The sequence below is a fragment of the Emys orbicularis genome, chromosome 10 (genome assembly GCF_028017835.1).
Source record: "Emys orbicularis isolate rEmyOrb1 chromosome 10, rEmyOrb1.hap1, whole genome shotgun sequence".
Lineage (NCBI taxonomy): Eukaryota > Metazoa > Chordata > Testudines > Emydidae > Emys > Emys orbicularis.
In genome coordinates, this window is record NC_088692.1 from 36137903 (window position 1) to 36165892 (window position 27990).

At 51.9% G+C, this 27990-nt stretch overlaps 1 protein-coding gene across 1 annotated transcript in view; it reads left to right on the top strand.

Moving 5' to 3' along the window:
• NLRC3 (NLR family CARD domain containing 3) overlaps positions 1-26945 on the top strand; it is a 51572-nt gene extending 24627 nt beyond the window's left edge. The window contains exons 7-18 of the mRNA XM_065412431.1: positions 688-771; positions 2984-3067; positions 10182-10265; positions 11715-11798; positions 16616-16699; positions 18052-18135; positions 20468-20551; positions 21930-22013; positions 23294-23377; positions 23676-23759; positions 25313-25396; positions 26855-26945. Coding sequence (XP_065268503.1) covers positions 688-771; positions 2984-3067; positions 10182-10265; positions 11715-11798; positions 16616-16699; positions 18052-18135; positions 20468-20551; positions 21930-22013; positions 23294-23377; positions 23676-23759; positions 25313-25396; positions 26855-26945 — 1015 coding nt within the window. The remainder of the gene's footprint in view (positions 1-687; positions 772-2983; positions 3068-10181; positions 10266-11714; positions 11799-16615; positions 16700-18051; positions 18136-20467; positions 20552-21929; positions 22014-23293; positions 23378-23675; positions 23760-25312; positions 25397-26854) is intronic.
• Positions 26946-27990: the final 1045 nt, after the last annotated feature.

A 27990-nucleotide genomic window follows, 5' to 3' on the forward strand; every position in this document is an offset into this window, starting at 1 on the left:
AGGCAGAAGGGAGACTAGGCAGAGGAGGAAATGGAGGGATAGAAGTGGCCTATAAGACAATATAAACAACAAAGAGCCTGATGTCTCAGTTACCCTCAGGCTGCTTTACCCGGCTCTGGCAGCGTGAGGGCCATCAGGTGCGGGCAGATTTGTAAAGTGGATGTCCGTGTAATCTACAGCCACTTCAAGGACTCTTTACCATGCTGGAGTGGTGTGAAGGGGCCTTAGTGCAACTGTGAATCAGCCCCATGGAGATTCAAATCAATGACTGACTGAGGACGTTGTGATATTTCCACGAGGCACTGTTGTGTCTGGAGCAAAACGTCCTGGGGCAACATGAGCCCTGAAACGGCTGGTAGGTGTGCTCAGGAGATTGGAACATGTGACTCAACCCTAGCACCTTAAACAGAAGGGAGGAGAAGAGAAAGGGCAAGAGGTGTCTGGAAGAGGTAGGCTGCTAAGGGGGCAGGAGGCAGTCCCAAAAGGCGGGGGGCAAGACTCAGGAGGCGCACTAGGAAAAGAACAGCACAGGAAGTTCAGGCGCATGGGGGTTCATTCTTTTATACTATTGCCTCTGGCCTCAGGAGACGGCATGGCTAATGTGAGACAGGCTGGGACAGTCTGTGGCTGCATCCCTGCTCTAATTTCCAGTTTTTCCACAATAATTGTGTTGTTTTATCTCTGCAGCCTCCAGAATAACATGATCAAGGAAGATGGTGCTAAATTCCTGGCTGAGGCCCTTTTAACCAACCACAAGCTGACAACTTTGCAGTGAGTGATTCTAACCCCCGAGCTCCCCTATGGTTTGTTGTCTGCTCATTTCCATGGCCATCTGCAAGGGCATCTCCATGGTCAAAGCAGCCTGCTGCTAATTCCCCTTCTTGGCTTGGCCTCCTGGTCAGGGCCAGCTGAAAGCACAAGCAGATGGAGCAGTTCTTCTCAGCCCCACAATCTGACCGTTTTCCGTGTCTCTACTCAGACACTTAATCATGTCTTTGCACTCCACTAAACATGGTTCCTCCTCCATTGGTAGGTTGTGCCCAGACCCCAGTTGCAAGGGTGCCACCATTTCACACAAGGAAGCCTGCACTGCTCACGTCAAAGCTGGTTTCCACACAAACCCATTCACCTACAATGCACTAAATCTACTGCAATTGCAGTGCCCAAAAGTGGGCAGAGGCTGTATGTGGAGAGAGATGCTCTTCTGTTCAAGGAGCAGGAGGGGGCAGGATAGAGACAATCTGAAGGAAACATGATAGATGGTGGGGTGGACTCTGAGGAAGATGGTGTCTGGCTTGTTTGCCTGGTTCATGCCCAGTCTGTCTTATTTATTCTAACCACTAAGAAGATAAAGCTAAGTGCAAACTACTACACTTAGGAAGCAAAAATGAAATGCATTGCTACAAAATGGGGAATAACTGACTAGGTGATAGTACTGCTGAAAAGGATCTGCGGGTTAGAGTAGATCACAAATTGAATGTGAGTCAACAATGTGATGCAAATGCAAAAAAATGCTAATATCATTCTGGGGTGTATTAACAGGAATGTTATATGTAGACATGGGAGGTAATTGCCCTGCTGTACTCAGCACTGGTGAGGCCTCAGCTGGATACTGTGTCCAGTTCTGGTTGCCTCACTTTAGGAAAGATGTGGACAAACTGGAGAGAGTCCAGAGGAGAGCAACCAAAAGGATAAAAGGTTTAGAAAACCTGACCTATGAGGAAAGGTTTAAAAAATCTGGACAAGTTTAGTCTTGAGAAAAGACAGGGGGGGGACCTGATAACAGTCTTCAAATACATGAGGAGCTGTTATAAACAGGACTGTGATGAATTGTTCTCCATGTCCACTGAAGGCAGGACAAGAACTAATGGGCTTAATTGGCAGCAAGAATCATAGAATCATAGAATATCAGGGTTGGAAGGGACCTCAGGAGGTCATCTAGTCCAACCCCCTGCTCAAAGCAGGACCAATTCCCAACTAAATCATCCCAGCCAGGGCTTTGTCAAGCCTGACCTTAAAAACCTCTAAGGAAGGAGATTCCACCACCTCCCTAGGTAACTCATTCCAGTGCTTCACCACCGTCCTAGTGAAATAGTGTTTCCTAATATCCAACCTAGACCTCCCCCACTGCAACTTGAGACCATTACTCCTTGTTCTGTTATCTGGTACCACTGAGAACAGTCTAGATCCATCCTCTTTGGAACCCCCTTTCAGGTAGTTGAAAGCAGCTATCAAATCCCCCCCTCATTCTTCTCTTCTGCAGACTAAACAATCCCACTTCCCTCAGCCTCAGTCAAGGGAGATTTAGGTTAGATATTGGGAAAAACGTTCTGACTATAAGGACAGTTAAGCATTGGAACAGGTTTTCAAGGGAGGTTGTGGAATCTCCATCACTGGAGGTTTTTCAGAACAGGTTGGACAAACATCTGTCAGGGATGGTCTAGGTTTACTCGGCCCTGCCATAGTGCAGGGGCTGGACTAGATGACCTCTTGAGGTCCCTACCAGCCCTATCTCACTATGATTTTAGGTCAGGTCGAATAGGGCATGTAACAGAGTGTGATGTCAGTGTGATGCTTGATCGGCAAGGATTTTCCTTGATGATAATGATGTCTGTTGATATGGTAATGGCTGATAACAACACGATCATGGCCGTTACTTGATGTGACCAGGCCAGGTAGTCTGCCATCCTCTACTCTGATGGAAAAGTCCACCCACCAGCTTACCTGCGGCAGCTATCCACAGAGAATTTGAGGATCTAGGTCTAGTAGACCGTGATAAGAGATGGGGTGAAGGTATAAATAGCAAAAGAGTGTGCACCAAAGCTACCTGTATGCATTAGGGGAGTACAAAATATACAGAGGCAGAAGTGCCTCAGCCAGAGATGGGAGAGCTCAAGTGAGAAGAAGAAAGTTAAAGTGTGTTATTGATGGAGAGCTGACTCCCTCTTTTTGAAGTTTATGGGTGTTTCTGTCTTCTTCACAGCCTTCAGAAGAACTCCATTGGACCCCAAGGTGCAAAGAAAATAGCAGAAGCACTGAAGCAGAACAGGAATCTCAGGGAACTGATGTAAGGATTGACAGAAAGGATACATGTTAATAGAGAGATGAACAGTGATTGTGGGTGACACTAACTTCTGAGTCCTCTTAGGATCTGTCCCAACCTATTATGCTGTACAAGAAAGGCCAGATATTGCCACCCCTATTTCCCTGGCAGGGTTTCCTGTGCATTCTTCTTCGGGAGGCCAGGGTTTGACCTCTGCTCATCCCGTGCTCGCTGCCGAGTGCCCTCCTGCAGCATGTGGCCCCAAACCCCTGTGGATACCTTGAGACTGGAAGGGATATCTGGGAGCTGCATGGGCACAGGGCCATCCACGCAGGCCATCTGGGGCTCTGCAGCAGCTTGGGCACTCTGCAGCTATAGCTTTGCTTCCTGACTGCATGGCCACTTGGCAGCCATCTTGCCAGGGATTCCCGTTAAAGGGGAGAGGGGCTCCCACTGTGGAAGGGGCAGCTGACTGTATTATATCTCCGGAGGAATCTCTACTAGGTGCCGGGGGGAAGAGATGCATCTCCCACTCCTTCCTCCAGTGTAGGTACCAAACTAGACAGGCCCCTTTTTGAGAGGTTTGTCCCTGTGCGATACCGGGACAGAACCAGACGTGGTTTTCTCTGATATAGGATGGGGGATGCTGCTCAGCACCCTGCGGCTCTTAAAAATGGCCCCACCCGGGCAGTGTGACCTCACACACACTGTCCTGCCAGCAGGGGCAGGATCATGTTGGCGGGGGTGGGGTCATGCTGTTCCTGGAAGTACCAGGATGTCTGGTATTCTGGGAACGGGTGAGTGGCCACCTTACTCCAGTGTACCCACTGCCTGCCCCATCCCCCCCATATGCCTCACTGGGCCTGTGAAGAGCCACACCTCCATGGCCCCTTTTCCACCAGGGGAGGGAGAGATCTGTTTGAAGGGGACCCTCTGCATGCCAACCAGAAGGGTACAGTCTGGCCACACTTGTTCTTACGTTAATAACATACCCTGGAGAGGGCCTGGACACACCCATTACTGGAAGTACAGCTGCTCACAGCAGCTGTGCCCCCAGAAATACACACTGTGCCCCCAGAAATACGAACCGCCGTAGTTAGGGAACACAAATCAGACAAGCACTAGAACTAAACACGTGTCTGGGATCATGCTTTGCAACTCCCTGGAAAGCTTCCCTCCCAACGGCATTTCTCTGAAAAGCCAAACTAGGGAAGGAACAGGTTAAATAATGTTCAGCTCAATCAGATGTATTAAAGCCAGCCGGGCCTGGTGAAATTCATCTTAGGGTACTTAAGGAACTAGCTGAAGCAATCTTGGAATTGTTAGAGATTATATTCGAGAACTCCTGGAGGATGGGTGAGTCCCAGAGGACTGGAGAAGGGCAAACACAGCACCTGTCTTTAGAAGGGGGGACAAAGAGGACCTAAGTTCTCTGTAAGCTAAATAAGCTGCTGGTCGTGCAGCAGCTTATTTAGCACTGGGCAGGCGCTCAAGGAACCCGCCCAGCTGGGACCTGCTGCTGCCAGGGGAGGGGCGCTCCTTCCCCAGCCCCAACCTGCCACAGCCGGGGGAAGGGTGCCCAGAGGCGCTGACTTCCCCTATAGCCAGGGGGATGCTTGATCCCCCCCTCCACCCCAGGCCCTACCCCACCTCTTCCCACCCTGTCCCACCTCTTCCCCACCTCCTCCCCCGAGCGCGCCCCATCCCCACTCTTCCCCCTCCCTCCTGGGGAGCTTCCTACATGCCGCAAAACAGCTGTTCGCAGTGGGCAGGAGGCACTGAGAAGGAGGGGGAGGAGTGGCAGCACCCGCTAATTTTTCTCTGTGGGTGCTCCAGCCCTGGAGACCCATGGAGTCAGTGCCTATGGGGGCACCCCTCCCCCGCCCCCAACTCAGCCCTGGCCCCAACCCAGCCCCAGCCTGGACCTGCTGCAAATGGTGGAGAGGCACCTCTCCCTGCCCCCAGCCCAGGTGCTGCTGCAGGGAGAGAGAGCTGGGCAGAGTCCTCTCTCCTCACCGTAGCCCCAGAGCACCCTCCTGCACCCCAAACCCCTCATCCCCAGCCCCACACCCCCAGCTGGAGCCCTCACCCTATGCACTCCAATACTCTGCCCCAGCCCTGAGATCCTCATCCCCGGCTCCTCCCCAGATCCCGCACCCCAGATGGAGCCCTCCCCCTCCCCCACACCCCAACCCTCTGCCTAGCCCTGAGATCCTCATCTCCGGCCCCTCCCCAGAGCCCGCATCCCCAGCCAGAGCCCTCAACCCTCTGGCCGAGCCCTGAGCCCCCGCACACTCCGAAGCCCTCGGCCCCACCCCCACCACATGAATTTTGTTATGTGCATCAATATGAAGGTGATGTGTCACACATCATCTCCATATTGGTGCACATAACAATATTCATTCCGCACGTGGATGGGAAAAATTAAAGGGAACACTGAAGAGGACACAGGGATTTATAGACCAGACAACCTGAAATCAATACCTGGAAAGATACTGGAGCAAATTATTAAAGAAGAAAAAATTATATCAAAGCAACCTAATTTCCTTCAATAGGGTTACTCATGGACTAGTAGATGCGGGGAAGCAGTAGATATGATATACCCTGATTTTTAGTAAGGCTTTTGATACAGTCCCTCATGATATTCTCATAACAAACTAGGGAAATGTGGTCTAGATGAATTTACTATAAGGTGGGTGCACAACAGGTTGAAAAACCGTACTCAGAGAGTAATTATCTGTGGTTCACTGTGAAACTGGGAGGGTGTATCTAGTGGGGTCCTGCAGGGGTCAGTCTTCTGTCTGGTACTATTCAATATTTAAATGAATGACTTGGATAATGGAGTGGAGAGGATGCTTATAAAATTTGCAGATGACACCAAGCTGGGAGGGGTTGCAAGCACTTTGGAGGCCAGGATTAGAATTCAAAATGACCTTGACAAATCAGAGAATTGGTTTGAAATCTACAAAATGAAATTTAATAAAGACAAGTGCAAAGTTCTACACTTTGGAAGCAAAAATCAACTGCAGAACTACAAAATGGGGAATAAGCGACTTGGCGGGAGTACTGCTGAAAAGGATCTCGGGGTTATAGTGGATTACAAATAGAATGAGTGAACAATGTGATGCAGTTGCAGAAGGCAAATATTATTCTAGGTGCATTACCAAGAATGTCTTGTATAAGACACAGGAGGTAATTATAGATTCATAGATTCTAGGACTGGAAGGGACCTCGAGAGGTCATCGAGTCCAGTCCCCTGCCCGCATGGCAGGACCAAATACTGTCTAGACCATCCCTGATAGACATTTATCTAACCTACTCTTAAATATCTCCAGAGATGGAGATTCCACAACCTCCCTAGGCAATTTATTCCAGTGTTTAACCACCCTGACAGTTAGGAACTTTTTCCTAATGTCCAACCTAGACCTCCCTTGCTGCAGTTTAAGCCCATTGCTTCTTGTTCTATCCTCAGAGGCTAAGGTGAACAAGTTTTCTCCCTCCTCCTTATGACACCCTTTTAGATACCTGAAAACTGCTATCATGTCCCCTCTCAGTCTTCTCTTTTCCAAACTAAACAAACCCAATTCTTTCAGCCTTCCTTCATAGGTCATGTTCTCAAGACCTTTAATCATTCTTGTTGCTCTTCTCTGGACCCTTTCCAATTTCTCCACATCTTTCTTGAAATGCGGTGCCCAGAACTGGACACAATACTCCAGCTGAGGCCTAACCAGAGCAGAGTAGAGCGGAAGAATGACTTCTCGTGTCTTGCTCACAACACACCTGTTAATACATCCCAGAATCATGTTTGCTTTTTTTGCAACAGCATCACACTGTTGACTCATATTTAGCTTGTGGTCCACTATAACCCCTAGATCCCTTTCTGCCGTACTCCTTCCTAGACAGTCTCTTCCCATTCTGTATGTGTGAAACTGATTTTTTCTTCCTAAGTGGAGCACTTTGCATTTGTCTTTGTTAAACTTCATCCTGTTTAACTCAGACCATTTCTCCAATTTGTCCAGATCATTTTGAATTATGACCCTGTCCTCCAAAGCAGTTGCAATCCCTCCCAGTTTGGTATCATCCGCAAACGTAATAAGCGTACTTTCTATGCCAATATCTAAGTCGTTAATGAAGATATTGAACAGAGCCGGTCCCAAAACAGACCCCTGCGGAACCCCACTCGTTATGCCTTTCCAGCAGGATTGGGAACCATTAATAACAACTCTCTGAGTATGGTTATCCAGCCAGTTATGCACCCACCTTATAGTAGCCCCATTTAAATTGTATTTGCCTAGTTTGTCGATAAGAATATCATGCGAGACCGTATCAAATGCCTTACTAAAGTCTAGGTATACCACATCCACAGCTTCTCCCTTATCCACAAGACTCGTTATCCTATCAAAGAAAGCTATCAGATTGGTTTGACATGATTTGTTCTTTACAAATCCATGCTGGCTGTTCCCTATCACCTTACCACCTTCCAAGTGTTTGCAGATGATTTCCTTAATTACTTGCTCCATTATCTTCCCTGGCACAGAAGTTAAACTAACTGGTCTGTAGTTTCCTGGGTTATTTTTATTTCCCTTTTTATAGATGGGCACTATATTTGCCCTTTTCCAGTCTTCTGGAATCTCTCCCGTCTCCCATGATTTTCCAAAGATAATAGCTAGAGGCTCAGATACCTCCTCTATTAGCTCCTTGAGTATTCTAGGATGCATTTCATCAGGCCCTGGTGACTTGCAGGCATCTAACTTTTCTAAGTGATTTTTAACTTGTTCTTTTTTTATTTTATCTGCTAAACCTACCCCCTTCCCATTAGCATTCACTATGTTAGGCATTCCTTCAGACTTCTCGGTGAAGACCGAAACAAAGAAGTCATTAAGCATCTCTGCCATTTCCAAGTTTCCTGTTACTGTTTCTCCCTCTTCACTAAGCAGTGGGCCTACCCTGTCTTTGGTCTTCCTCTTGCTTCTAATGTATTGATAAAAAGTCTTCTTGTTCCCCTTTATTCCCGTAGCTAGTTTGAGCTCATTTTGTGCCTTTGCCTTTCTAATCTTGCCCCTGCATTCCTGTGTTGTTTGCCTATATTCATCCTTTGTAATCTGTCCTAGTTTCCATTTTTTGTATGACTCCTTTTTATTTTTTAGATCATGCAAAATCTCGTGGTTAAGCCAAGGTGGTCTTTTGCCACATTTTCTATCTTTCCTAACCAGCGGAATAGCTTGCTTTTGGGCCCTTAATAGTGTCCCTTTGAAAAACTGCCAACTCTCCTCAGTTGTTTTTCCCCTCAGTCTTGATTCCCATGGGACCTTACCTATCAGCTCTCTGAGCTTACCAAAATCTGCCTTCCTGAAATCCATTGTCTCTATTTCGCTGTTCTCCCTTCTACCCTTCCTTAGAATTGCAAACTCTATGATTTCATGATCACTTTCACCCAAGCTGCCTTCTACTTTCAAATTCTCAACGAGTTCCTCCCTATTTGTTAAAACCAAGACTAGAACAGCTTCCCCCCTAGTAGCTTTTTCAACCTTCTGAAATAAAAAGTTGTCTGCAATGCAGTCCAAGAATTTGTTGGATAGTCTGTGCCCCGCTGTGTTATTTTCCCAACATATACCCGGATAGTTGAAGTCCCCCATCACCACCAAATCTTGGGCTTTGGATGATTTTGTTAGTTGTTTAAAAAAAGCCTCCCACTCCAAAAATTATCCCACTCTGCTCAGCACTGGTGAGGCCTCAGCTGGATACCGTGTCCAGTGCTGGGTGCCTCACTTTAGGAAAGATGTGGACAAATTGGAGAGAGTCCGGAGGGGAGCAACAAAAATGCCACAAGGTTTAGAAACCCTGTTTAGTCTTGAGAAAAGAAAACTATGGGGGGTTCTGATAACAGTCTTCAAATATGTTGAGGTCTGTTATAAAGAGGCCAATGATCAATTGTTCTCCAGGTCCACTGAAGGTAGGACAAGATGTAATGAGCTTAATTGGCAGCAAGGGGGATTTAGGTTAGATAGTAGGGAAAACTTTCTAGCCATAAGGATAGTTAAGCTCTGGAACAGGCTTCCAAGGGAGGTTGGGGAATCCCATCACAGGAGGTTTCTGAGACCAGGTTGGACAAACACCTGTCAGGAAGGTCTAGGTTTACCTGGTCCTGCATCTGCACAAGGGGCTGGACTTGATGACCTCTCGAGGTCCCCTCCAGCCCTACATTTCTCTGATTCTCTTAAAAGGGCTGATCTCCAGGGGATGGGCAGAAGGGTGTTGTCTTTGGAGCGCTTTCAGCTTTGGAATTAACTTCCTCCGACACTCTGCCAAGGTGCAAGTGTGGAAACAATTAGGAAGCAGTGCAAGATGCGTTTATTTGCTCTGTCTTTTTCTTATGTGGGCATGCAGCCAGATAGCATTTGCCCTGCTAATGGGTGAGGGTGCAGAAGGAACAGCTGCTGATTTATGCCAGCGGTTGGCATCAATTCACTTTAATCTCTCAGCCATGCCCAGGTAACACAGCAACGGGCACAATATAAATCAGAAGAGCGCCCAAGTTCCCTTGAATAGGTGGGTGAGGGCTCACAGAGCAAACATTCCACACACCCCACCGGTACGGGATGGGATTGCCCCATGTCACATGGTACTACAGCCCTGGCGGCTGACAGGGACACAGTGTCACTGAATGGGCAATTGATCTTTGAGCTTGAGCAGACACAGCCGTTCTCTGTGGGTGGGCGAGGTCTCCATTGCTCTGGCTTGCACTGTAAATGTAGTTGGTGCCTGTGGCTTTTCCTTTTCCAGGTCAGTTTTCTACTGTCATTTTGTCCTATGTTGGGATGGGGTGATCAGATGCAGAATCCAGATGGAGGTGTTCATATTGCTGCTAAAGTGCTGGGCCTTGTCGCCAGCTTAGCTCCTCCTTTCTCGGGATGTAGCTGGCCTGCTGGGAACTCGGCCTTGACACGTCACTGCGGAACACTTGCTTTTCCTGCTGTGAGACTTGGCAGCCGTGAGGAAACCAAGCCACTCCCTCACTAGGGGGCCACGGGTGGGGGCACCTGCTGGCTTTTCTCAGGCTGATTGGGATCCCCTGCCTCTGGGCTCTGACTGCAATTTCACAGCTGCTAATGACTGATCTTCCTTTTCTTTGTCGCAGCCTCTCCAGTAACTGTGTGGGGGACACTGGCTCTGTAGCCTTGGCCGAAGCTCTGAGAGTGAATCACAGTCTCACAACCCTGGAGTAAGTCCCTTGCCATTCGAGTGCCCAGAGCACCCCATACGCATTGTTCTTCGCTGCCAAGGGGCGCTTGTTAATGCTCCACCGCTCAGCTCTCCCAAGGGCAGCGTCATGTGATCCAGAGTGATCTGGGGTTGCCTCCTACCCTATCCCTGTCTGTTTCCCCAACTCATGTCCATGGAAAGCAGTAGGGGCCTTTGTGGGGAAGGGGCCGGTAGGTTCCTTTGGGGAAATTTCCCTTTGACGAACTGCAGGGCTGAGGGGAATGGCCAGGGGCGTGATGGCCTCATGGCTACTGCACAGCAGCATTTTCTGCAGGGGATCAGTTCCAGGGGGTCTCCCTGGAAGTCTTGGTAGCTTCAGAGGAGGGTAGTAGCAGGAAGATTCAGCAAACAAGACAGGAGGACTGGGGGTGGCATAAGGAGCCTCGGCATCCCCCGTTGCAACCAGCCCTCATCTGTTGTGCTCAGAGTTATTTCCCTGCTAGAGGTTGGTGGCCTGTAGGAAATGAGTTGCTGTCCACTGGCTGCTTCCTTGTGGGCTCCATCACAAAACTTCTCCACCCTGGTTAGGAGTCTCAGCGGAGGGGCCGCAGACTGACTCGCCTTAGAAACCAAGCAGCCCTCTGCCCCGACGGACGCGTTCCTTCCTGCTCAGGAGTGGGGCAGGGTAACCTGGCACCAAGGGCAGGGCGCCTGTTGCTCTTGCCTGTACTGTCCCTGTCCCGGGGGCAAATGGAAGACTTTTGTCTTCTCAGTCTGGCACCTTTCACTGGGAGCACGTGCCCCTTCTGTGCCAAGAGGGGGACCTCAGCGCACACCTCTCTCCAGTGCAGCAGGGTGCACCCCTTCTCCCAGCTCCCCCAGGACTGCCTGCTGGGGCTCTGGCCGAACTTTCCCCACCTCTTTTCCTTTACACGCTCCCCATGTATGGCCCCACGCAGTCCAGGGGCCCCCTAGCCAGCTGCCTCTTGAGGGGGGTCTGTCAGTCCCAGAAGAGGAAACTTGACAGGCATGTGCCCTGCACCTACGGTGCCTATTTTTTGGCCTCTACCTACCTCCTTTCTCCAAGCAGAGCTCCTCTGGATGGCATCCACTGGCTCTTGGGACTCCTTTGGGGAGCCGGGGGCATTGTCTGGGGCTCTCTGCTTGGTGTCCCCAGCCGCCTCATTCTGAACCTGTGACCCTCACTCCTCCTCCTGCTTTATCATTTGGTGTCCCCACTGCTTAGCTGATTGCTGGCTCTGTGGCCCCTCCTCCATTGGTGTGGGGCGGGGCTTTTGGTCTTGCCGGGCTCTGCCGACCTGTCCAGGATTTCCAACAGGCCGGCACATTTTGCCATGATGAATTCACTCTTAACCACACAAGGTGAACGTATCCAGTGCTGGACTGGTACGAACACCCACCGTGTCGTTCCTGTGGTGACTCTCTGCTGTATCTCTTTGTGTTTTAGCCTCCAGAGCAATTCGATCAGTAACACGGGGGTCACGGCGCTGATAGGAGCGCTGCGCTCCAACCGGGGCCTCATCAGCCTCAAGTAAGTCTTGGTCTCAGCTCTTCCCAATGCTGCCCCTCTGCCCCAATGCTCAGATCGTGAACACGTACACTGGCTGGCCGGGCATCTGGCCAGAGCTGCCACGTGTTGTCACCACAAGAATTGTGTCATTCGGCGCAGCACCTCCCAGGTCTCTCTGGCAGTAACAGGGCCAGCTCTAGGCACCAGTGTTCCAAGCATGTGCTTGGGGTGGCAATTTTCAAGGGGCGGCATTCCGGCTTTTTTTTTTTTTTTGCTTGGGGCAGCAAAAAACCTGGAGCTGGCCCTGGGCAGTAATCTTGTTTTTTGCACTAGCTACAGCCTGAGTTCCTTGCTACTGAAGCAGGGCCCCCCACCCTGCAGCTCCTGGGCGAATGGGACCAGTATGGCGGAGAGGGGGGACAGGCCCAGGGGGGCAACAGGTTTGCACCCAGCTCATTGGTCTGGATCTTAATTTGGTGGGTGTCGCCTCTTCATACAGCTGAGCTTCTCTTCTAACTCCTTGTGAAATGTATCAGCTCAGCTGTGCTTTTCCTAATCCTGCTGCTAGCAGTGAAACATTGCAAGCCAAAGAAAGTAAATGTGTGTGTGTGTGTGTGGGAGTCACCTTGGCCTAGGGTTACCATATTTCAGGTTCTCAAAAAGAGGACACTGCCGGGTGGGGGAGTGGGGGAGAGCTGGAGGGGATATTTGGGGGGTGCCGGAGGGTGTGTGTGTGTGTGTGTGTGTGTGTGTGTACTGGGACAGGAGTGGGTATTTGGGGGGTGCTGGAGGGGTGTATGTGTATTGGGACAGGAGAGGGCATTTAGGGGGTGCTGAAGAGGGAGTATTTGGGGGTGCTGGAGTGGTGTATGGGTATTGGGACAGGAGTGGGTATTTGGGGGGTGCTGGAAGAGTGTATGTATTGGGACAGGAGAGGGCATTTAGGGGGTGCTGGAGGGAGCTTTTGGGGGTGCTGGAGCGGTGTATGTGTATTGGGACAGGAGAGGGCATTTAGGGGTTGCTGGAGGGAGTATTTGGAGGGTTCTGGAGGGGTGTGTGTGTGTGTGTACTGGGACAGGAGGATGCTGGAGGGGTGTATGCGTATTGAGACAGGAGGGGCATTTGGGGGGTGCTGGAGGGGTGTATGCATATTGGGACAGGAGAGGGCATTTAGGGGGTGCTGGAGAGGGAGTATTGGGGGAGTGTTGGAGGGGGTACCTGTGGCCTCACTCTTGAGGGGGGCAGTGTCGCTCCCTGTCATGGTGGCAGGGCAGCTGGTGCAGACCCGGGACACAGCGCCAGCCCGTCCATCAGTGCCTCCCTGCGGGGCTTTCCCACACCCCAGGGCTGGGAGCTGGGGCCTGGGTGGGTGGGATCTGGCAGCTCCCGCTACAGGGAAGGGACCAATCAGCTGCAGTTGCAAGGACCAATCGGATGTGGAGCCAGCTCTTTCTGAGCTGCAACGTCTGCTTGAAAACTCCCGGATGTTGCCTCTGAGTTGAAAAATCCACCTGGACAGAGGGTGGAGGATCAAAAGAGAGGCAGTGTCCAGGGAAACCCAGACGTATGGTAACCCTCCCTTGGCCAATACACTTAACATTTTCCAAAACACCCATGTGCAACCATAGGCGTGCGCACGGGGTGTGCCGGGTGTGCCCGGGCACACCCTAATGCAGGGGTGGGCAAATGGCCCCCCTCTCCAGGCGCGGCAAGCCGCGGGGTCTGCGCTCCCCGGCCGGAGCACCCGGCCGAGCGCAGCAAGCTGCCGGCCCCTCCCCCGCCTTTCTCCCTCCCCATGAGTCCTGCCGCCGTGCAGCTCCCGCGGGGCAGCGTTTGGCTCTGCGGGGAGGCTAGGAGCCTCATCTCATGCCATGGTAAGGAGTCCGGGGCCAGGGGGGTTGGATAAGGGGTGGGGGGAGTCAGGGGACAGGGAGCAGGGTGGGTTGGATGGGGGTGGGATCCCGGGCGGGGGTGTTAGGGGCAGGGGGTCTCTGGAGGGGGAAATCAGGGAGCAGGGGGGTCGGATGGAGCATGGGAGTCCCAGGGTCTGTCAGGGGGTGGGGGGTAGATAGGGGTCAGGGGACAGGGAGCAAGGAGGGTCCTGGGGGGCAGTTAGGGTGGGGGGGGCTCTGGAGGGGGTGGTCAGGGGACAAGGAGCTGGGGGGGATTGGATAAGTTGGGAGTTCTGGGGAGGGGCTGTCAGGAGGAAGGGGTGTGGAGAGGGGTTGGGGGAGGCAGGGAGCAGAGGGGGTTGGATGGGTCAGGAGTTCTGGGAGTCCTGTCAGAGGGCGGGGAGCAGTTGGATAGGCGTGGGAGTGGATAAGGGTCGGGGCAGTCAGGGGACAGGTAGGGGGTAGGGTCCTAGGGGGGCAGTCAGGGGACAAGAGGCAGGGAGGCTTAGGTAGGGGGTGGGGTCCTGGGGGGCAGTTAGGGGCAGGGGTCCCAGTAGGGGGTAGTCAGGGGACAAGGAGCAGGGGGGTTGGGGGTTCTGAGGGTGGCAGTCAGGGGGCAGGAAGTAGGAGGGAGTGGATGGGGCGGGGCTAGGGCGGGGCTCCCTGGGTGCACACCCTAATGAAATGGGCTGTGCACGCCTATGCGTGCAACTGAGGAGCTGGACAGCTCAGGGGACTGGGGATGATTTAGTAGCTTCCATCTGTAGGTCAGTTCCAGTCCAGCCCAGCCTGCTCCCTGATGGCTAGTCAGGGAAATGGGTTTGCTGGGTCTTAGTCTGTTTCACTGGATGTTTGTCTAAGAGCTCTGCTCTAGGCATTATTTGGTGCCGTTCTCTGGCCTGTGTTACACAGGAGGTCAGACTAGTTGCTCACAAGGGTCCCTGCTGGCCTTGGAGTAGACAGAAACCAGGGCCACTATTGGTGCTACTGGACCCCCTGGTTTCTGCTGGGCATGAACTCCTGCAGGGGGTGGCTCAGAGGTGAGGCGCATTGGTAGCAGGGATAGGTGGGGCGCGTGCCCTGCTCCAGTTCTGGGGATAAATACAAGCCATCAGTCCAATGCTAAACTCACTTACAAAGGAGAGAGAGAGAGAGATTTAACAAAATTAGGGAGGGAGTTTTTTCAGAATCCCCAGCAAGGAGCACTGGACTGTGTTGCCAAACTCTGTGAGTTTGAAGTAAGATGTCTGTGAGCACTCTGGGCAAACGTCCGAAGTGGAATGACATGTTTCTATTGTTACATTTAGAAAGTACAATGTGACAGACTGAAACCTGGGCTATTTATTTCCTGCTGCGATGTTATGTGTAACTGATCACAATGCATTTCTCCCCCTCTTAAAAAACCAAATGAAATAGGCTAAATCACAAAGGTGCTTTTTCTAAAGTAGATTTTCCTGCACAGATCAGACACCAATGGAGACACAAATCTTTAAGATTGTTCACTGATTATTGCCATAGAAAGGACAGTAAGGCCTGCAGGGGCTGCTTGGTAACAGATGAAGACCCACTAAGCTTCTTCCAGAAATGCTGCCATGAGTTCCCACGTGCATTCCGTTCCTAGCCGGCATGGCTGATTGCTTCCACTGAATACAAAGGCCATTACTGGAGTTTTTTTCCAGAACATTCCATTTTAAATTACAAGAATACAAACAAAATGAGAAGGAATGAAAAGTTCTAGCAAAAGTGAGCCAATGCTGAGAGTCTTTGCAGTCTGCTCCCGATGGCTTTGGCACATGGGTGTTCTCCAGAATATTTCAGGCCACTTGGGTCCCACAACAGATGTGCTAAGCACCTTTGTGGAGACTACTGTGGCTTGGAAAGGCAGAGCTGCACTGCAACCTCCTGCTGAAGGATACTGCCCTAGTAGCAGTTGCTGGAGGGGTTTTGTCTGCGAGGTCGGCAGAGATCATAGAGAGGCACACATTGATGCTGCATGTACCATGGCTCCTGATTTGGAGATGCAGCGATTGTTACCCCTGGCCACACCCCTTCCCACCCAGCCACTTCCCCTTTACGGGGCACGGCACCTCTGAGCATGCTATCATTACTCTCCAGGGACTCTGCCCACTCCCTGCATCCTTCCCACGGCTACCCCCACGCAGATACAGGAAACATCTGGCCCTGTGCTGCGCAATCTCTGCCCAGCAGAAACCCCGAGGCAATGAGTATGGTGTATATTCGGGGGAGGTGGGGAAAAATAAAAATCTCCTTCTGCTGAATAGCCCAGCTCAAACTCAGCCGCTCCTTTGCGGCTGCTCCCCGCCTCGAGGATAAAACAATGGCACTGGAGTAACACGCTGTGTCCGAGGCACGGGGCAGGGAGTCTGTGAGTCATTCCCAAAGTGAGACAGAAATTCTAACCACCTCTGACTTGGGGAGCAGGCAATAACTGGGGGGAGCAGCCGCATGACCTGGGGAGGGGCATGAGAGCAGCGCAAGAGGAAAACCAGGGGCTGGCCTAGAAGTTCATCACTGATCATTCCAGTCTGGTATTTTGCTCTGTCCCCTAATGGGGGGATTTTTGCCAGCCTACAAAGAGCAGGGTCTGGCGTAGGGAGGCTGTGCGTGGGGTGAAGGGAGAGAGAGGGGCGTTGTTCAGGGGTATCCTTTTTCTGCCTGAGACATGTGTGTGACTGCAGCAGCTGCTCATGCATCGAACATTCACCTGCACATGCCAGGCGGCCTCGCCCTCCCACCTCTGCCCTGGAGAGCCCTCGCCTAGATGCTACCGCCCCCTGCTGGCCCAGCCACCAGGTGGTTTGTCTTGTTTGCCCTATAATACAAAAAGTGCCCGGAAGAGAATGAGAAATGTCCTGAGCTGTTCCCACTCCTCGCCCTGGAAGGAGGGAATCCCAGTGACCTGTCCCATCTCTTGTCTTTTCCTAGCCTTCGGGAGAATTCCATCGGCCAAGAGGGGGCGCCGGAGATAGCCAACGCTCTGCGCGCTAACTGCACGCTGAGGAACCTAGAGTAAGTCAGCCGGCTTTCAAAGTCCAAATCCTCTCCCCAGCTTACGCTGTGCGCTCAGCACCAGTACTGCCCTCAGGCAGGTGCAGAGGGGCTGCTCCTGTGCGGGAGGACAGGTTGGTGGAATACCCGTGGCCAAGGGTGTGTCCCTTGGGGCAATGGGGAACACTCAGGCTGGGTATCAGGTGAGTTTGGCGTGACAAGGAGCAGCGTGACAAGGAGAAGGCGTGACAAGGAGCAGCGCTGTGATGGCTCATCAGAGGTGGGGTGGGTTAGCCTTTCTAGGTCCAAATCTCTGGAGCCATATCATCACCTCCATTGTTTTCCCTTTGAGGGAAGGGATTTGCCCCAAACCAGCATCCTCCCGCCTCCCTCCAGCTCTGCAGACGTTCCTCCATCTGCACGCTGCGTGGCTGAGCTTCTGCTGCTTTTGGGGGCGCTGTACTTGGGTGGGGAGGAGTCGGGGCAAGACAGCTGCTCTCCACAGCGCCATCCCCCCTCCAGGGCCAGCATCAATGTCTGCAGACTCCAGGTCTGCCCTGGCAGATTTCTTGGAGGGTTTGTTTGGGCGCAAACACAGGTGAGCAGGCCATGAGGGGCAGGAGGCTGGGGAGCATGGGGGAGGGTGGAGGTTTTCCAGTGGCAAACCCCACCCACATGATACTCCAGGAGCTCTGTTAGTTTAAGCTCCTGGGGTTTCTCGCTAGGCGTGATCTAGCCTGATGATCCTGTGGTTCACGTATGTAAGCAGACCGAAAGAACTTGTGCTTGGCTTAATCATTTTGTAACTTGGAGTTCTGTGGAAAGCAGAATGCAGAATAACCAGTGTGGACCTGACTAATGATCCCTCTGGAGCACTTTGCCTCGGCAGATAAGACAGCGATCCATCCAGTGAAGTTACCAATGAGTGCTTGAGAAGAAGACATAAGCCAGTGTGGAATATCCTGCCATTGGGGGCAGGGGAAGAAGGGGTAGAATCTTCCTTACTCCAGCTAATGAATAGCAGATGCCCTGAATTATGAGGATGGAGCAAGCCCTTGTAATATTATCCTGACTAGTACCAGTGCAGACACTCTTCTTGTTCCTAAAAATGTTTAGTTCCATTTTGAAACCTTGAAGGTATTTGCCTCCATGTCCTGCAGCAGTGAGTTCCACAGATTAATCACCCATTACAGTGTAAAAACCATGTGTATTTCCTTTTTTCTGTTTCCCATTAATTGCCTTTTAATGTCATCCTATTGTCTCGTCCCTCCCTCCCTCCCCCCTTGCACTTGTCTCACTGCACTTCAACCCACCAGAGGCAGGTGTAATGCATCACACCATGTTTAACTCATTTCTCTGTACTTTGCCTCTAGCCTAGCGGCGAATCTGTTGTATGATGAAGGCGTCAAGGCCATTGCACTGGCGATGAGAGAGAACCAGGCGCTCATGTCCCTGCAGTGAGTTTCACCTTGGCCCTGATTTTTGGTTCCTTCTTTTTAGCTGCTCTGTCCCTGCAGTGAGTGAACAGCCTGCAACATCCTTCATGGGCCTCAGTCCCTCTCAGCATGTCCCAGCTGAGTGGAGAGGGGAGGGCTCCATGCACAATGGCATCAGCAGCAGAATTCTATCGTCATGGGCAGCACTGTACAGTCTGCATCTAGCTCACTGGTTCGGATCCAGCCCAGGCCAGTAGAGGCTGAAAACTGTTACTTTATGATTGTGCCCTGTTGGTCCTAGGATATTAGAGAGACAGGGTGGGGGAGGTCACATATTTTATTGAACCAATTTCTGTTGGTGAGAGTGACAAGCCTTCAATCTACACAGAACTCTTCTTCAGGGTGGGAAAGATACTCAGAGCCAAATACAAGGTGGAACAGATAGTTTAGCATAAATAGTTTCCATGTATTCTAAGAGACCATTCAGAGGTGAAGTGGCCTGTTAACACCGCTGCAATCATGACAAAAATGTGGGGTTACTGGGTTACAGATTGTTGTAATGAGCCATAAATCCATTAATGACTGCTTCCTGGAGCAGCTAGTCCTGGAACCCACAAGGGGGAGGCAATTCTTGTTTTAGTCCTAAATGGAGCACAGGATCTGGTCCAAGAGGTGAATATAGCTAAGCTGTTCAGTAATAGCGACCATAATGTAATTAAATTTTACATTCTTGTAAGGGGGAAAAAAACAAAGAAACCCTCCACAGTAGCATTTAACTTCAAAAAGGGAAACTACAAAAATGAGGAAGCTAGTTAACTGGAAATTAAAAGGAACAGTCAAAAGACTGAAATGCCTGCAAACTGCATGGAAACTTTTGAAAAACACCATAATGGAGGCTCAAACTAAATGTATACCCCAAATAATAAAAAAAAAAAAGACCAAAAAATGCCCTCATAGCTGAACAACAGAGTAAGAGGTGGTTACAGACAAAAAGACATCCTTTAAAAATTGGAAGTAAAATCCTATTGGGGAAAATAGAAACGTGAATAAACTCTGACAAGTCAAGTGTAAAACTATAATCAGGCAGTCCAAACAAGAATTTGAAGATCAACTAGGAAAAGACACAAAAACTAACAGCAAAAAAATTGAGTGCATTAGAAGTATGAAGCCGAACAATCAGAGGGGCCACTGGATAATCGAAGTGCTACTGGAGCACTTAAAAGAGATGAGGCCATTGCAGAGAAGCTAAATGAATTCTTTGCATCAGGCTTCACTGCAGAAGATGTGAGGGAGATTCCCACACCTGCACCATTCTTTTCAGATGACAAATCTGAGGAACTGTCTCAGATTGAGGTGTCATTAGAGGAGGTTTTGGAACAAATGGCTCAATTAAACAGTAATAAGCCACCAGGACCAGATGGTATCACCCAAGAGTTCTGAAGGAACTCAAATATGAAATTGCAGAACTAACAACTGTGATATGTAACCTATCGCTTAAATCAGCCTCTGTACCAGGTGACTGGAAGATAGCTAACGTGATGCCAATTTTTAAAAAAGGCTCCAGAGGCAATCCTGGCAATAAGCTGATAAACCTAACTTCAGTACCAGGCAAATTGGTTGGAACTTTAGTAAAGAACAGAATTATCAGACACATAGATAAACACAATATATTGGCGAAGAGCAACATAGTTTTTGTAAATGGTGAATAGGAGTCGAAATCCCAGACCCCTTCCACTGCTGGCAAAAGTTGAATGGCCCTAGGCGCTGAACCCCTCTTGCCTGGAGCCCGTCCTCTCTCTCCAGCACTGTCAGGCTGGCAACTTTCACCAGCCCTTCAACCATGTCATTTTTTAAGGCTGAAGAGCCATATGTGCTACAATTCCTCTGGCCCTTTTATTAATGTCTGATTAATCAAAGCTACCACGTTACCAATGGATTGTGCACAGTAGTGTGAGGGATGGATTTGCATAGCGGTGTTTGGAACCTCAGATATGCGGGTTTACAGAATTACAAACTAGATATGTATCCCCCTGGAGATCACAGCCCTTCACCTTCCACCACAATGCTGCTACTTCTGGGGTCAAAGGCAACAGCTGTTCAGCACTGTCCAAGGCTGATAAGCGACAGTTACGGGCAGGATGTGCAGATGGCTATTGTGTCTGGTACAAACCCGGGGGGATTTCATTGGGTGGGATGCAGCTACTCCAGAAGAGCCTGCGGAGAGGTATCCCCTCTTCCAGCTGGTCCCCTGATGAGACGGGTCCGTTCCCCTTGTCCGGGGGCTTCTCCCTGTTTGCAGAGTCCCGCCCCACCCCCCAGTGGTAATCCTTCACTGCTCACTCTCTTTGCACAGCCTGCAGTGGAACTTCATCCAGTCGAAGGCGGCCAAGGCGCTGGCCCAAGCACTACACTCCAACACAAGCCTGACCAGCCTCGAGTAAGTGACGATGCAGCACGTCTCCCTGCCTGGCTGCATCGCTGGCTCAGGGCCCGAGGGCACCAGGGCGGGGGGGGAGTTAGCAGTTTGCGGGGGGGAGTTAGGAGTTTGCGCTGGAGGAGCAGATCAGGACCCCCTAACTTCCCCCCAGCAATGCCAAAGCCCTGCACCGTGGGGGCATCACAGAGCTGTCTCAGGGAGCACGTCCTGCTTGGCTCAGTGACTCGCTGGCAGGGACCACATGTGGCATGTGTGGCTGAGCTGTGGACTGGGGGAGGACAGGAGGCCACGCAGGAATGGGGCAAGCAAGAAGGACCAACCCTTCGTGGGCTCAGCTGTCTGCTGAGGAAGATTCTCTGGGGGCTCTTGCGCCTTCGCTCCCCCAGCAAAGGAGGTTCTGTTCAGGACATGCTCCCATCTCGCTGTGTCCCAGTCACTTACCTCTGACCGGCTGGAGCCAGCAGGGGACCCTGCTGAGCACACTCTAGACTAGTGGTTCCCCAGCTCGCTTGTTCTGCAGGTCCCTCCAGGGACCCACTCCCTCCCTCAACCAGCTCCTCTCACCCCCGGGTCTGCCCTCCTGGAGCATCACCCCCCCCCCCCCCCAATAAACCGCTCGTGACCCACGCAGTCAGGTCCTGCAGCATCCCCTTCGTGGCCACTCGGCCTGCTCGGTGTTCTGGCTGGGGGGGGGGGCTGCCATCATCCCTTGGGTGGTGGAGGAAAGGGTCGTAATGCCACAATGTTGCATCAAGGAGGGGGGATACTTGCATATACAGACAGAGCCCCTAATATCTGGACAGCTGGTCACCCTGTATTGGATATTTTTGTTGCCTTATATCTCATTACCTGGCACCCTCTGAATTTCACCCTATTGAGAGAGACCTGTTCATTGCCCCTCTGGGCTCCATCGACTCTGCCTCCAGGGCCAGAAGGGATGGGATCAACTAGGCCGACCTCCTGTATCCCACAGGCCAGAGACCTGCCCCACAATAATTCCCAGAGCAGAGCTTTTAGCAAGACATCCGATCTTGATATAAAAATGGCTAATGACGGAGAATTCACCACAGCCCTTGGTCAGTTGTCCCAGTGGCTAATTACCCTCACTTAAAAATGTACACCTGATTTCCAAGCGGCTGGACTCCGTCACTGGGCAGTTCCATGGGCTAACAGCACCCCCCTATCTCGCCATGGGGCAGTGGTCCACGTGGGTCGCCTGGAAGCTGCAGCATTTTGGGGCATACAACTCAGGGGAGCCAGCTTGTGTCCCGACCCTGTGAGGAGCCATTAACCCTCGCCCACGTGACCCTTTCCCCATGTATGTGCTCTAGGGGACAAGGGCCATATATGCCGTCACGTGGCACATGCTGTGTTTTAGTTTGCAGGAGAACGCTATTGGCGATGAAGGCATGATCGCCCTCGCTGCTGCTCTGAAGGTGAACACCACTCTCACCACCCTCTGGTAAGTGTCCACGTGGGGGGGCGGGAATATGCCCCGTATGTGAAATGTGTAGTGGTGTGCAGAGCAGGGGCATTCAGCCTGCTGGCCAATCTGGTCCGAGACCCTCCAGGCAAACGGAATCTGCTGCTCCCCAGCCCCTTGTAGTCCTCCAATTGCTGGACTTTTGGAGAGTTTGGTAACTAGACAGTTGCACCTGTCCCGCTAGGTAAGGGCTCCCAGTCTGACTAGTGAGCACGGGCTCCCTAAAGGGGGCAGCACTAGTGCCTGAACTGTATCCCCACCCCTGTGCTGCCCCTTCTCCCTGAGCCCCCGCCCTTCCTCTTTCTCCCAAGACCCCACGCCCTGCTCACACCTCTCTGTCCCCTTCCTCACATCGCTCGCCCTTGCAGCTAATAAAAAGTGATGGGGCCATGCCCCCTGGTCACCATGCTGTATGGGGGTGCACGGCTGGTCGAGGCAGGCCAGGTTGTAGAGTGACATTAGATCCTGCTCATTAGAATGGCAGTAATGCGTGTGCCAGGCTGAGCTGGGAGGTGTGTTGTGAATGGGGAAGGGGAGGGTGGCCATGGGAAGGCAAAGGGGAGCTATTCCCTGGGGGTGAATAGTTGAGCCATGTCTCCTGGGAGCTGAGACCATTAGAAATCTCACTCTTCTGTTGCCGTTGGATTGTCACAGGCAGAGAGACAGTGGGGGTTTAGCTGGGCCTGCCCCAGGTGATGTGCCAGAGCTAATAAAGTCTGCCTCAGGGTCCTACGGGAAGGGGGGCTCCCGCAGGCTGCTAATTCATTGGACAGGAGTCCTTTGCTGCTAGGGGATGGCTATAGGTACCCGTCACACTGCACTTCAGCACCATGTCCTGCAGAGAGCCAGCCGACCGCCCGGCAGCAGGGAACCAGCCCTGCTTTGTAGTCAATTAGCTCACAGAGACTGTTGTGTCTGTCTGTGCTGGACTCCATTCACAGCTTCCTCTTTGTTTATTTGCGAGTCACTCGGTGGGGCGAGTGTTTTAATAGAGAATGTGCTGCCATCTGCCCAGCTCATCAATACATCCTTGGCTGGATCAATGCCCTCACATCAGACCCCGTCTCCCCGGGCTGCCGCACTCCTCCGCAGGATGAATGTGCTCGGAGAAGAACGGCGTTGGTTTGTGAAGCCGGCCCCGGCAGCCTGGGTTTCTTGGGCTCCGGTTTGCCAGCTCAGTATAACGCGCATCTGTTGGGTGCAGGCCGGCTGGGATAGCTTGCTGTGAATTGCACTGAATGTTCCTTGTTCTCTTGCAGCCTCCAGGTGGCTTCGATCGGGGTGAGCGGGGCCAAAGCCCTGGCAGAGGCCCTAGTTGTTAACAGAACCCTCACAACTCTGGAGTAAGTGTTCCCCAGCTGCGCCCCTTTTCCAAGCAGTCCCTGCGACTTACCTCTCCTTGGGCCCCTCCGGGAGACAAATCCATCAGCTTGTAGCACGTCCAGTCTCCAACAGCTCATTAGGCTGGAAATCCTTTGGGAGCCCTCAGTTCCAGCATGTCTAAGCCCCAGGCCAGCTGGCATGTGCTCTGTGTCCCCCACTGTCCCTCAACCTGCCTTCTGTGGTTGTATGGAATCCCTGTATTAGCTTTCGGCGCTCTTTGTCCTAATCGCCCTTCTGTATTTCCTGGCTTCCCTGCAGCTTAAGAGGAAACTCCATCGGTGTGGCTGGAGCCAAAGCTATGGCCAACGCGCTGAAGGTTAACCGCAGTCTCCGCGTTCTGAAGTAAGTAGCTGCCATGCTGGAGCAAACGCTAAAAAAAACCCTGCATTCCAAAGCTACAGTAAAAGGCTGGAAAGGTGGCAAAGTCCAGCACTCAAAAGTTAGGAAGTGCCAGAATGAAGGTTCCCTGTGCAATCTTAATTTGGCTCCCTTGTGCACATGCATCGTGATACAGGCTTTAATTACCTGATCACATACTATTTTTTCCCCCACTGGACCCCTGCCTCATTCAGTGCATCCGATCTAATCCCCTCAATCTGTCTTGGAAATGGCTGAACTGCGTTTGCTGAAATGTTCCAAACAAATTCAGCCTGAGGCTGATGCCCAGCATGGGAAATATCAATCCAAATGGTCAAAGTTATAATTGAAAATGGAGTCTTATAATGGAAAGTGTCAGGCAACCTTAACTAGAGGCGTCGCCACCAGCACTGTCTACAATGAGTCACCAAAATGCTTCCAAACTGTCATGTATCTTTTCTGTATCTAAACAGCAGCTTGGGCCCTAACTGGCTTCCTTTGATCTGACTGCTAGTGATAGATTGTTCTATCACATTTCATCATCAAAGGAGCAGCTGTGATGTCACAATCACTGGATTGTGACATCATTGTTACTAACCCTCTATTGTGACGTGGATGGAATCGGGCAGGGAGAAGAGGCCAGCTATGAAGGAAGAAATCCAAGTCAATACACAAATTCCAGTATGGATAAAAATAGAGAGTTTAACCGATAAAATAAATCAGACTTTTTTAATTTTTAAATTAAATACAGGTTTATTTTTAACAATAAGCCTATTTAAAATTAAATTTGAAATTATGAAAACCGGTGTTAAGGCCTAAACTTACTCTATTCTGTTAAAATCATTTAAAATTAAATAAAAAAATATATTAAGCAGTATATATTTGCTGCCGAAGTCTTTAAGAAAGCCATATCACCGACCTACTGAAAGACAGTGGCTAAGCAGCTGAAACCAGAGGCTGATGCAATGCTAAAGCGGCTTTGGATAACAGTCGCCTTTTTTTCAGGTGCAGAGAGAACATTTTCTTCATTTCAGTTTAGTCAACTAGTTTGGTTGAATGACTAGTTCATTCTAAGTTAAGAAAGTGATTGGACGTTAGAAAAGTGGGAAAGCTTGTTTTCTTTTTCCAATCTATGAATAAAAATGACGAGCTCTGCTAGTTCTAAAATCTTGCAAGACTGACCAGAAACAATCAGTTCTGTTCACTAACTACAGATAATAGTTCAGATGTTTAATAAATCAATTTGTTTTAGTTGCAAAATGTTGATCGTTTTTTTCTTATGTATCTAGCACATTAAAATAGTTGTAATGGTACCAACCAATGAGACTCAAACTTTCTTTAGGAAAATAACTAAAAAGCACAAATAAAAAACAAGGTTAAAATCAATGATTTAAATCAAGGTTTCCTGCTTGCTGACTGAAACCCATGAATACAACTGGTGTTTTGAATTGCTTTGATTTAAATCAGTCCACCCTGACAGATCTGCCCGATGCTTTCTCCAGGCCTCACTTCTTGACGAGTCTTTGTCTCCCCTTCAGCCTCCAGGAGAACTCCTTAGGCATGGATGGAGCTATCTGCATTGCCACAGCTCTGACCGGAAACCATGGCCTCACCTACGTCAAGTGAGTAGCAGCTGAGTGCCCAGTGCATGCGGGCGTGGTTGGCAGATGGACGGAGACGTGGGGAAAGAGCGTGAACTCACCAGCCTCTGGGACCATGGCGGCTGTGCTATAGTGTCCCTCTGTGGGCAGCATAAAGCGTCCCTTGTGAGACCCACTCCTCCACCCCAGACCTGGCCCAGGCTGCTGCCTCACAATGGAACGCCCAAACTCCACAGGAGGCGTGAAGCCCTGCCCCCAAGTCCCTGCCAAACACCACTGGGGCTAATGGGGTCACCAAGGTGTGGAACCCTCCTGAAAGCCAAACCTTCTCCAGGACGCCCACAGGGCTGTGCTGTGCCAACCCCTGGGTCCCTCCAGCTCCTTTGTGGCCTGGGCTGGCCTCCTCACTGGCTACTCCTTGGCAGTGTCCCCAACAATGCCCAGGTAGATGCTGGGCCACGGACTCCAGCCTCCCAGCTGATGGGTGGGCTCAGCGCCCAGAGCTGCCTTGGAATTGGGGGCAAGCTCCCCAGGCCAACTGGAGCTTGTGCCAGGCCCCTGGCGTCGGCAGTGGGCCTCTAGGGACAAGGAAGGGGCCCTGGCCTGAAAGTTCACGCAGCACACGTGGGCTGAACGTCGTTTCTGGGCCGAGGCAGTGGGGGAGGGCGATTTTCCCTGGGCGGGCTGACTTGGGGGGCTGGAGGAGGGGGCGGAGGATGAGGAGCAGGAGGCTGAAGGCAGCAGAAGTGGGGAGCAGCGCTTTTCCTTCCCTGACCGTCCCTTGCTCCCGCTGGGCCCTTGTGCCTGCAGGACTGGACGACCTCGCCTGCCCCGTGGGAGCCCCAACCATAGGCCCTTCACCTGCTGTTACGTCAGACACTCCTGCTTTTGCAAGCTGTCCCCCATCTGGTCCTGAGCCAAAGCCGGACGTGGTTTGGGCTGGTAACAAACGGGGCGCCGTTTTGAAGAGGGTGCTGCTCTGCCTATGTATGGCGTGAGCTTGCACACACCGCATATGCGAGGTCATGCCAATGGGGACGGGGTCTCCCAGCCCCCTGGGGCATGTCTACACTGCACACTGAGCCCAGGCTCTGACTCAGGTTTAAGCCCAAGCACCTTCCATCCCCACACAGATCAGTCTGACTCAGGTCAGCAAGAGCTCAGGATCCAGGGCCCAGGACCGTGCGCGGGGGGGGTGGGGGTGGTCGAGCCCTGTCAGTTTGCAGTGTGGATGCAGCTCAACCCACAGACCCGAGCCAGGAGGTCCTGCATGGTGGCCACGGAGCACGTCTGTGAGACCTGGCTCCAGCAGTTGTCAGCCCAGGTTTACAATGCAGTGTGGGCATGGGGACACCGAGTCCCACGGCCAGGGGCTTAGTGCGCAGTGTGGCCATACCCCTGCCAGCCGGGCAGACCGTGCTGGGAACTAGTGCAGCTGTGCGCTCGCTGAGGTCATGCCTGTCCCTTGTCCTCTCCCAGTCTGCAGGGGAATCGCATCGGCCAGTCCGGCGCCAAGGTGATCGCTGACGCCATCAGAACAAACTCTCCGCGCTGCATCGTCGAGATGTGAGGGCCAGCTGCACCAGGAATGGCCAGCACGAGTCAGCAGCAGGCAGGGGATGGTGCAGAGACTCGCTTTAATGACAGCGCCGGGTCAGCTCAGCTGGCGGGTTCCCCACATCAGAGCGTGGCAGCGCAGGGAGCCGCTTTCCCAGCTCGACCCACACGGCCAATTGAGGCCTCCTGGGCCTGGAATGCCCCCGTGGACTCTGACTGGCTCAGAGTGCTGCGTGGGGTGATGGAGGCGCTCGCTCCAGCTGTGCTGAGGCCTAGGGGCAGCAATGAAAGCTGCCGCTGAGGCTGTTCCTGCAGGTGTAGAAGGACGCGTCTCTCTTAGCAGCACCATTGTTCCAACGGCTGCCGGGCTTGAGGAATGAGCTTGCGGCAGCCGTGACTGTTAAAAGGCAGGCAGGACGGGTGCGGTGGGGATGTGGATGGAAGGGACACAGTGCCAGCAATTTAGTCCCACCTCACTTATCCCTGTAACTGAGAAACCCTCCTGCCCTGCTACTGCTGAGCCCGTCCCTCCAGGACAGAATGTCCCCACCTCACAGCCTGGTGTGTGTAGGGCCTGGTGCTGTGTGTACCTCGGTGTGTGAGCATGAGGCTCTCAATGCACAGGTAGACCCAGAGCTCCCACCACGGAGAGACCCCCGCAGAGCCAGCTGCTGAGAATTCTTTATACAGTTTGACTGGACTGCACGGAAACTCGCCAGGCAGCTGCTTCCCTCCTATCATTATTACCCAGCCCTGCCGGCTGTATGGCCATTTAATCCCATTGGGGTTGTACATGGCAGGGCCACGCAAATCTCTGCTCCCGAGGTTCACCACATTCCCTGGAGTAAGCTCCAGGATGGTTGGTGTGTCCTGCATTAGTGGGTCTCTAACGGGAAACCTCTCGCTTCCATCAGCTTATAGGGAGCTTTGGCTTGTGAGTACCTCCAGGCCTGTAGAATGAATAAACCACTGTGCTCACGCAGCATCTAACAGCGAGCGATTTGGGGCTCGGCCTGAGACCAACCATTCAGTCTCTGTGCCCCTGCAAAGCAAGAGGT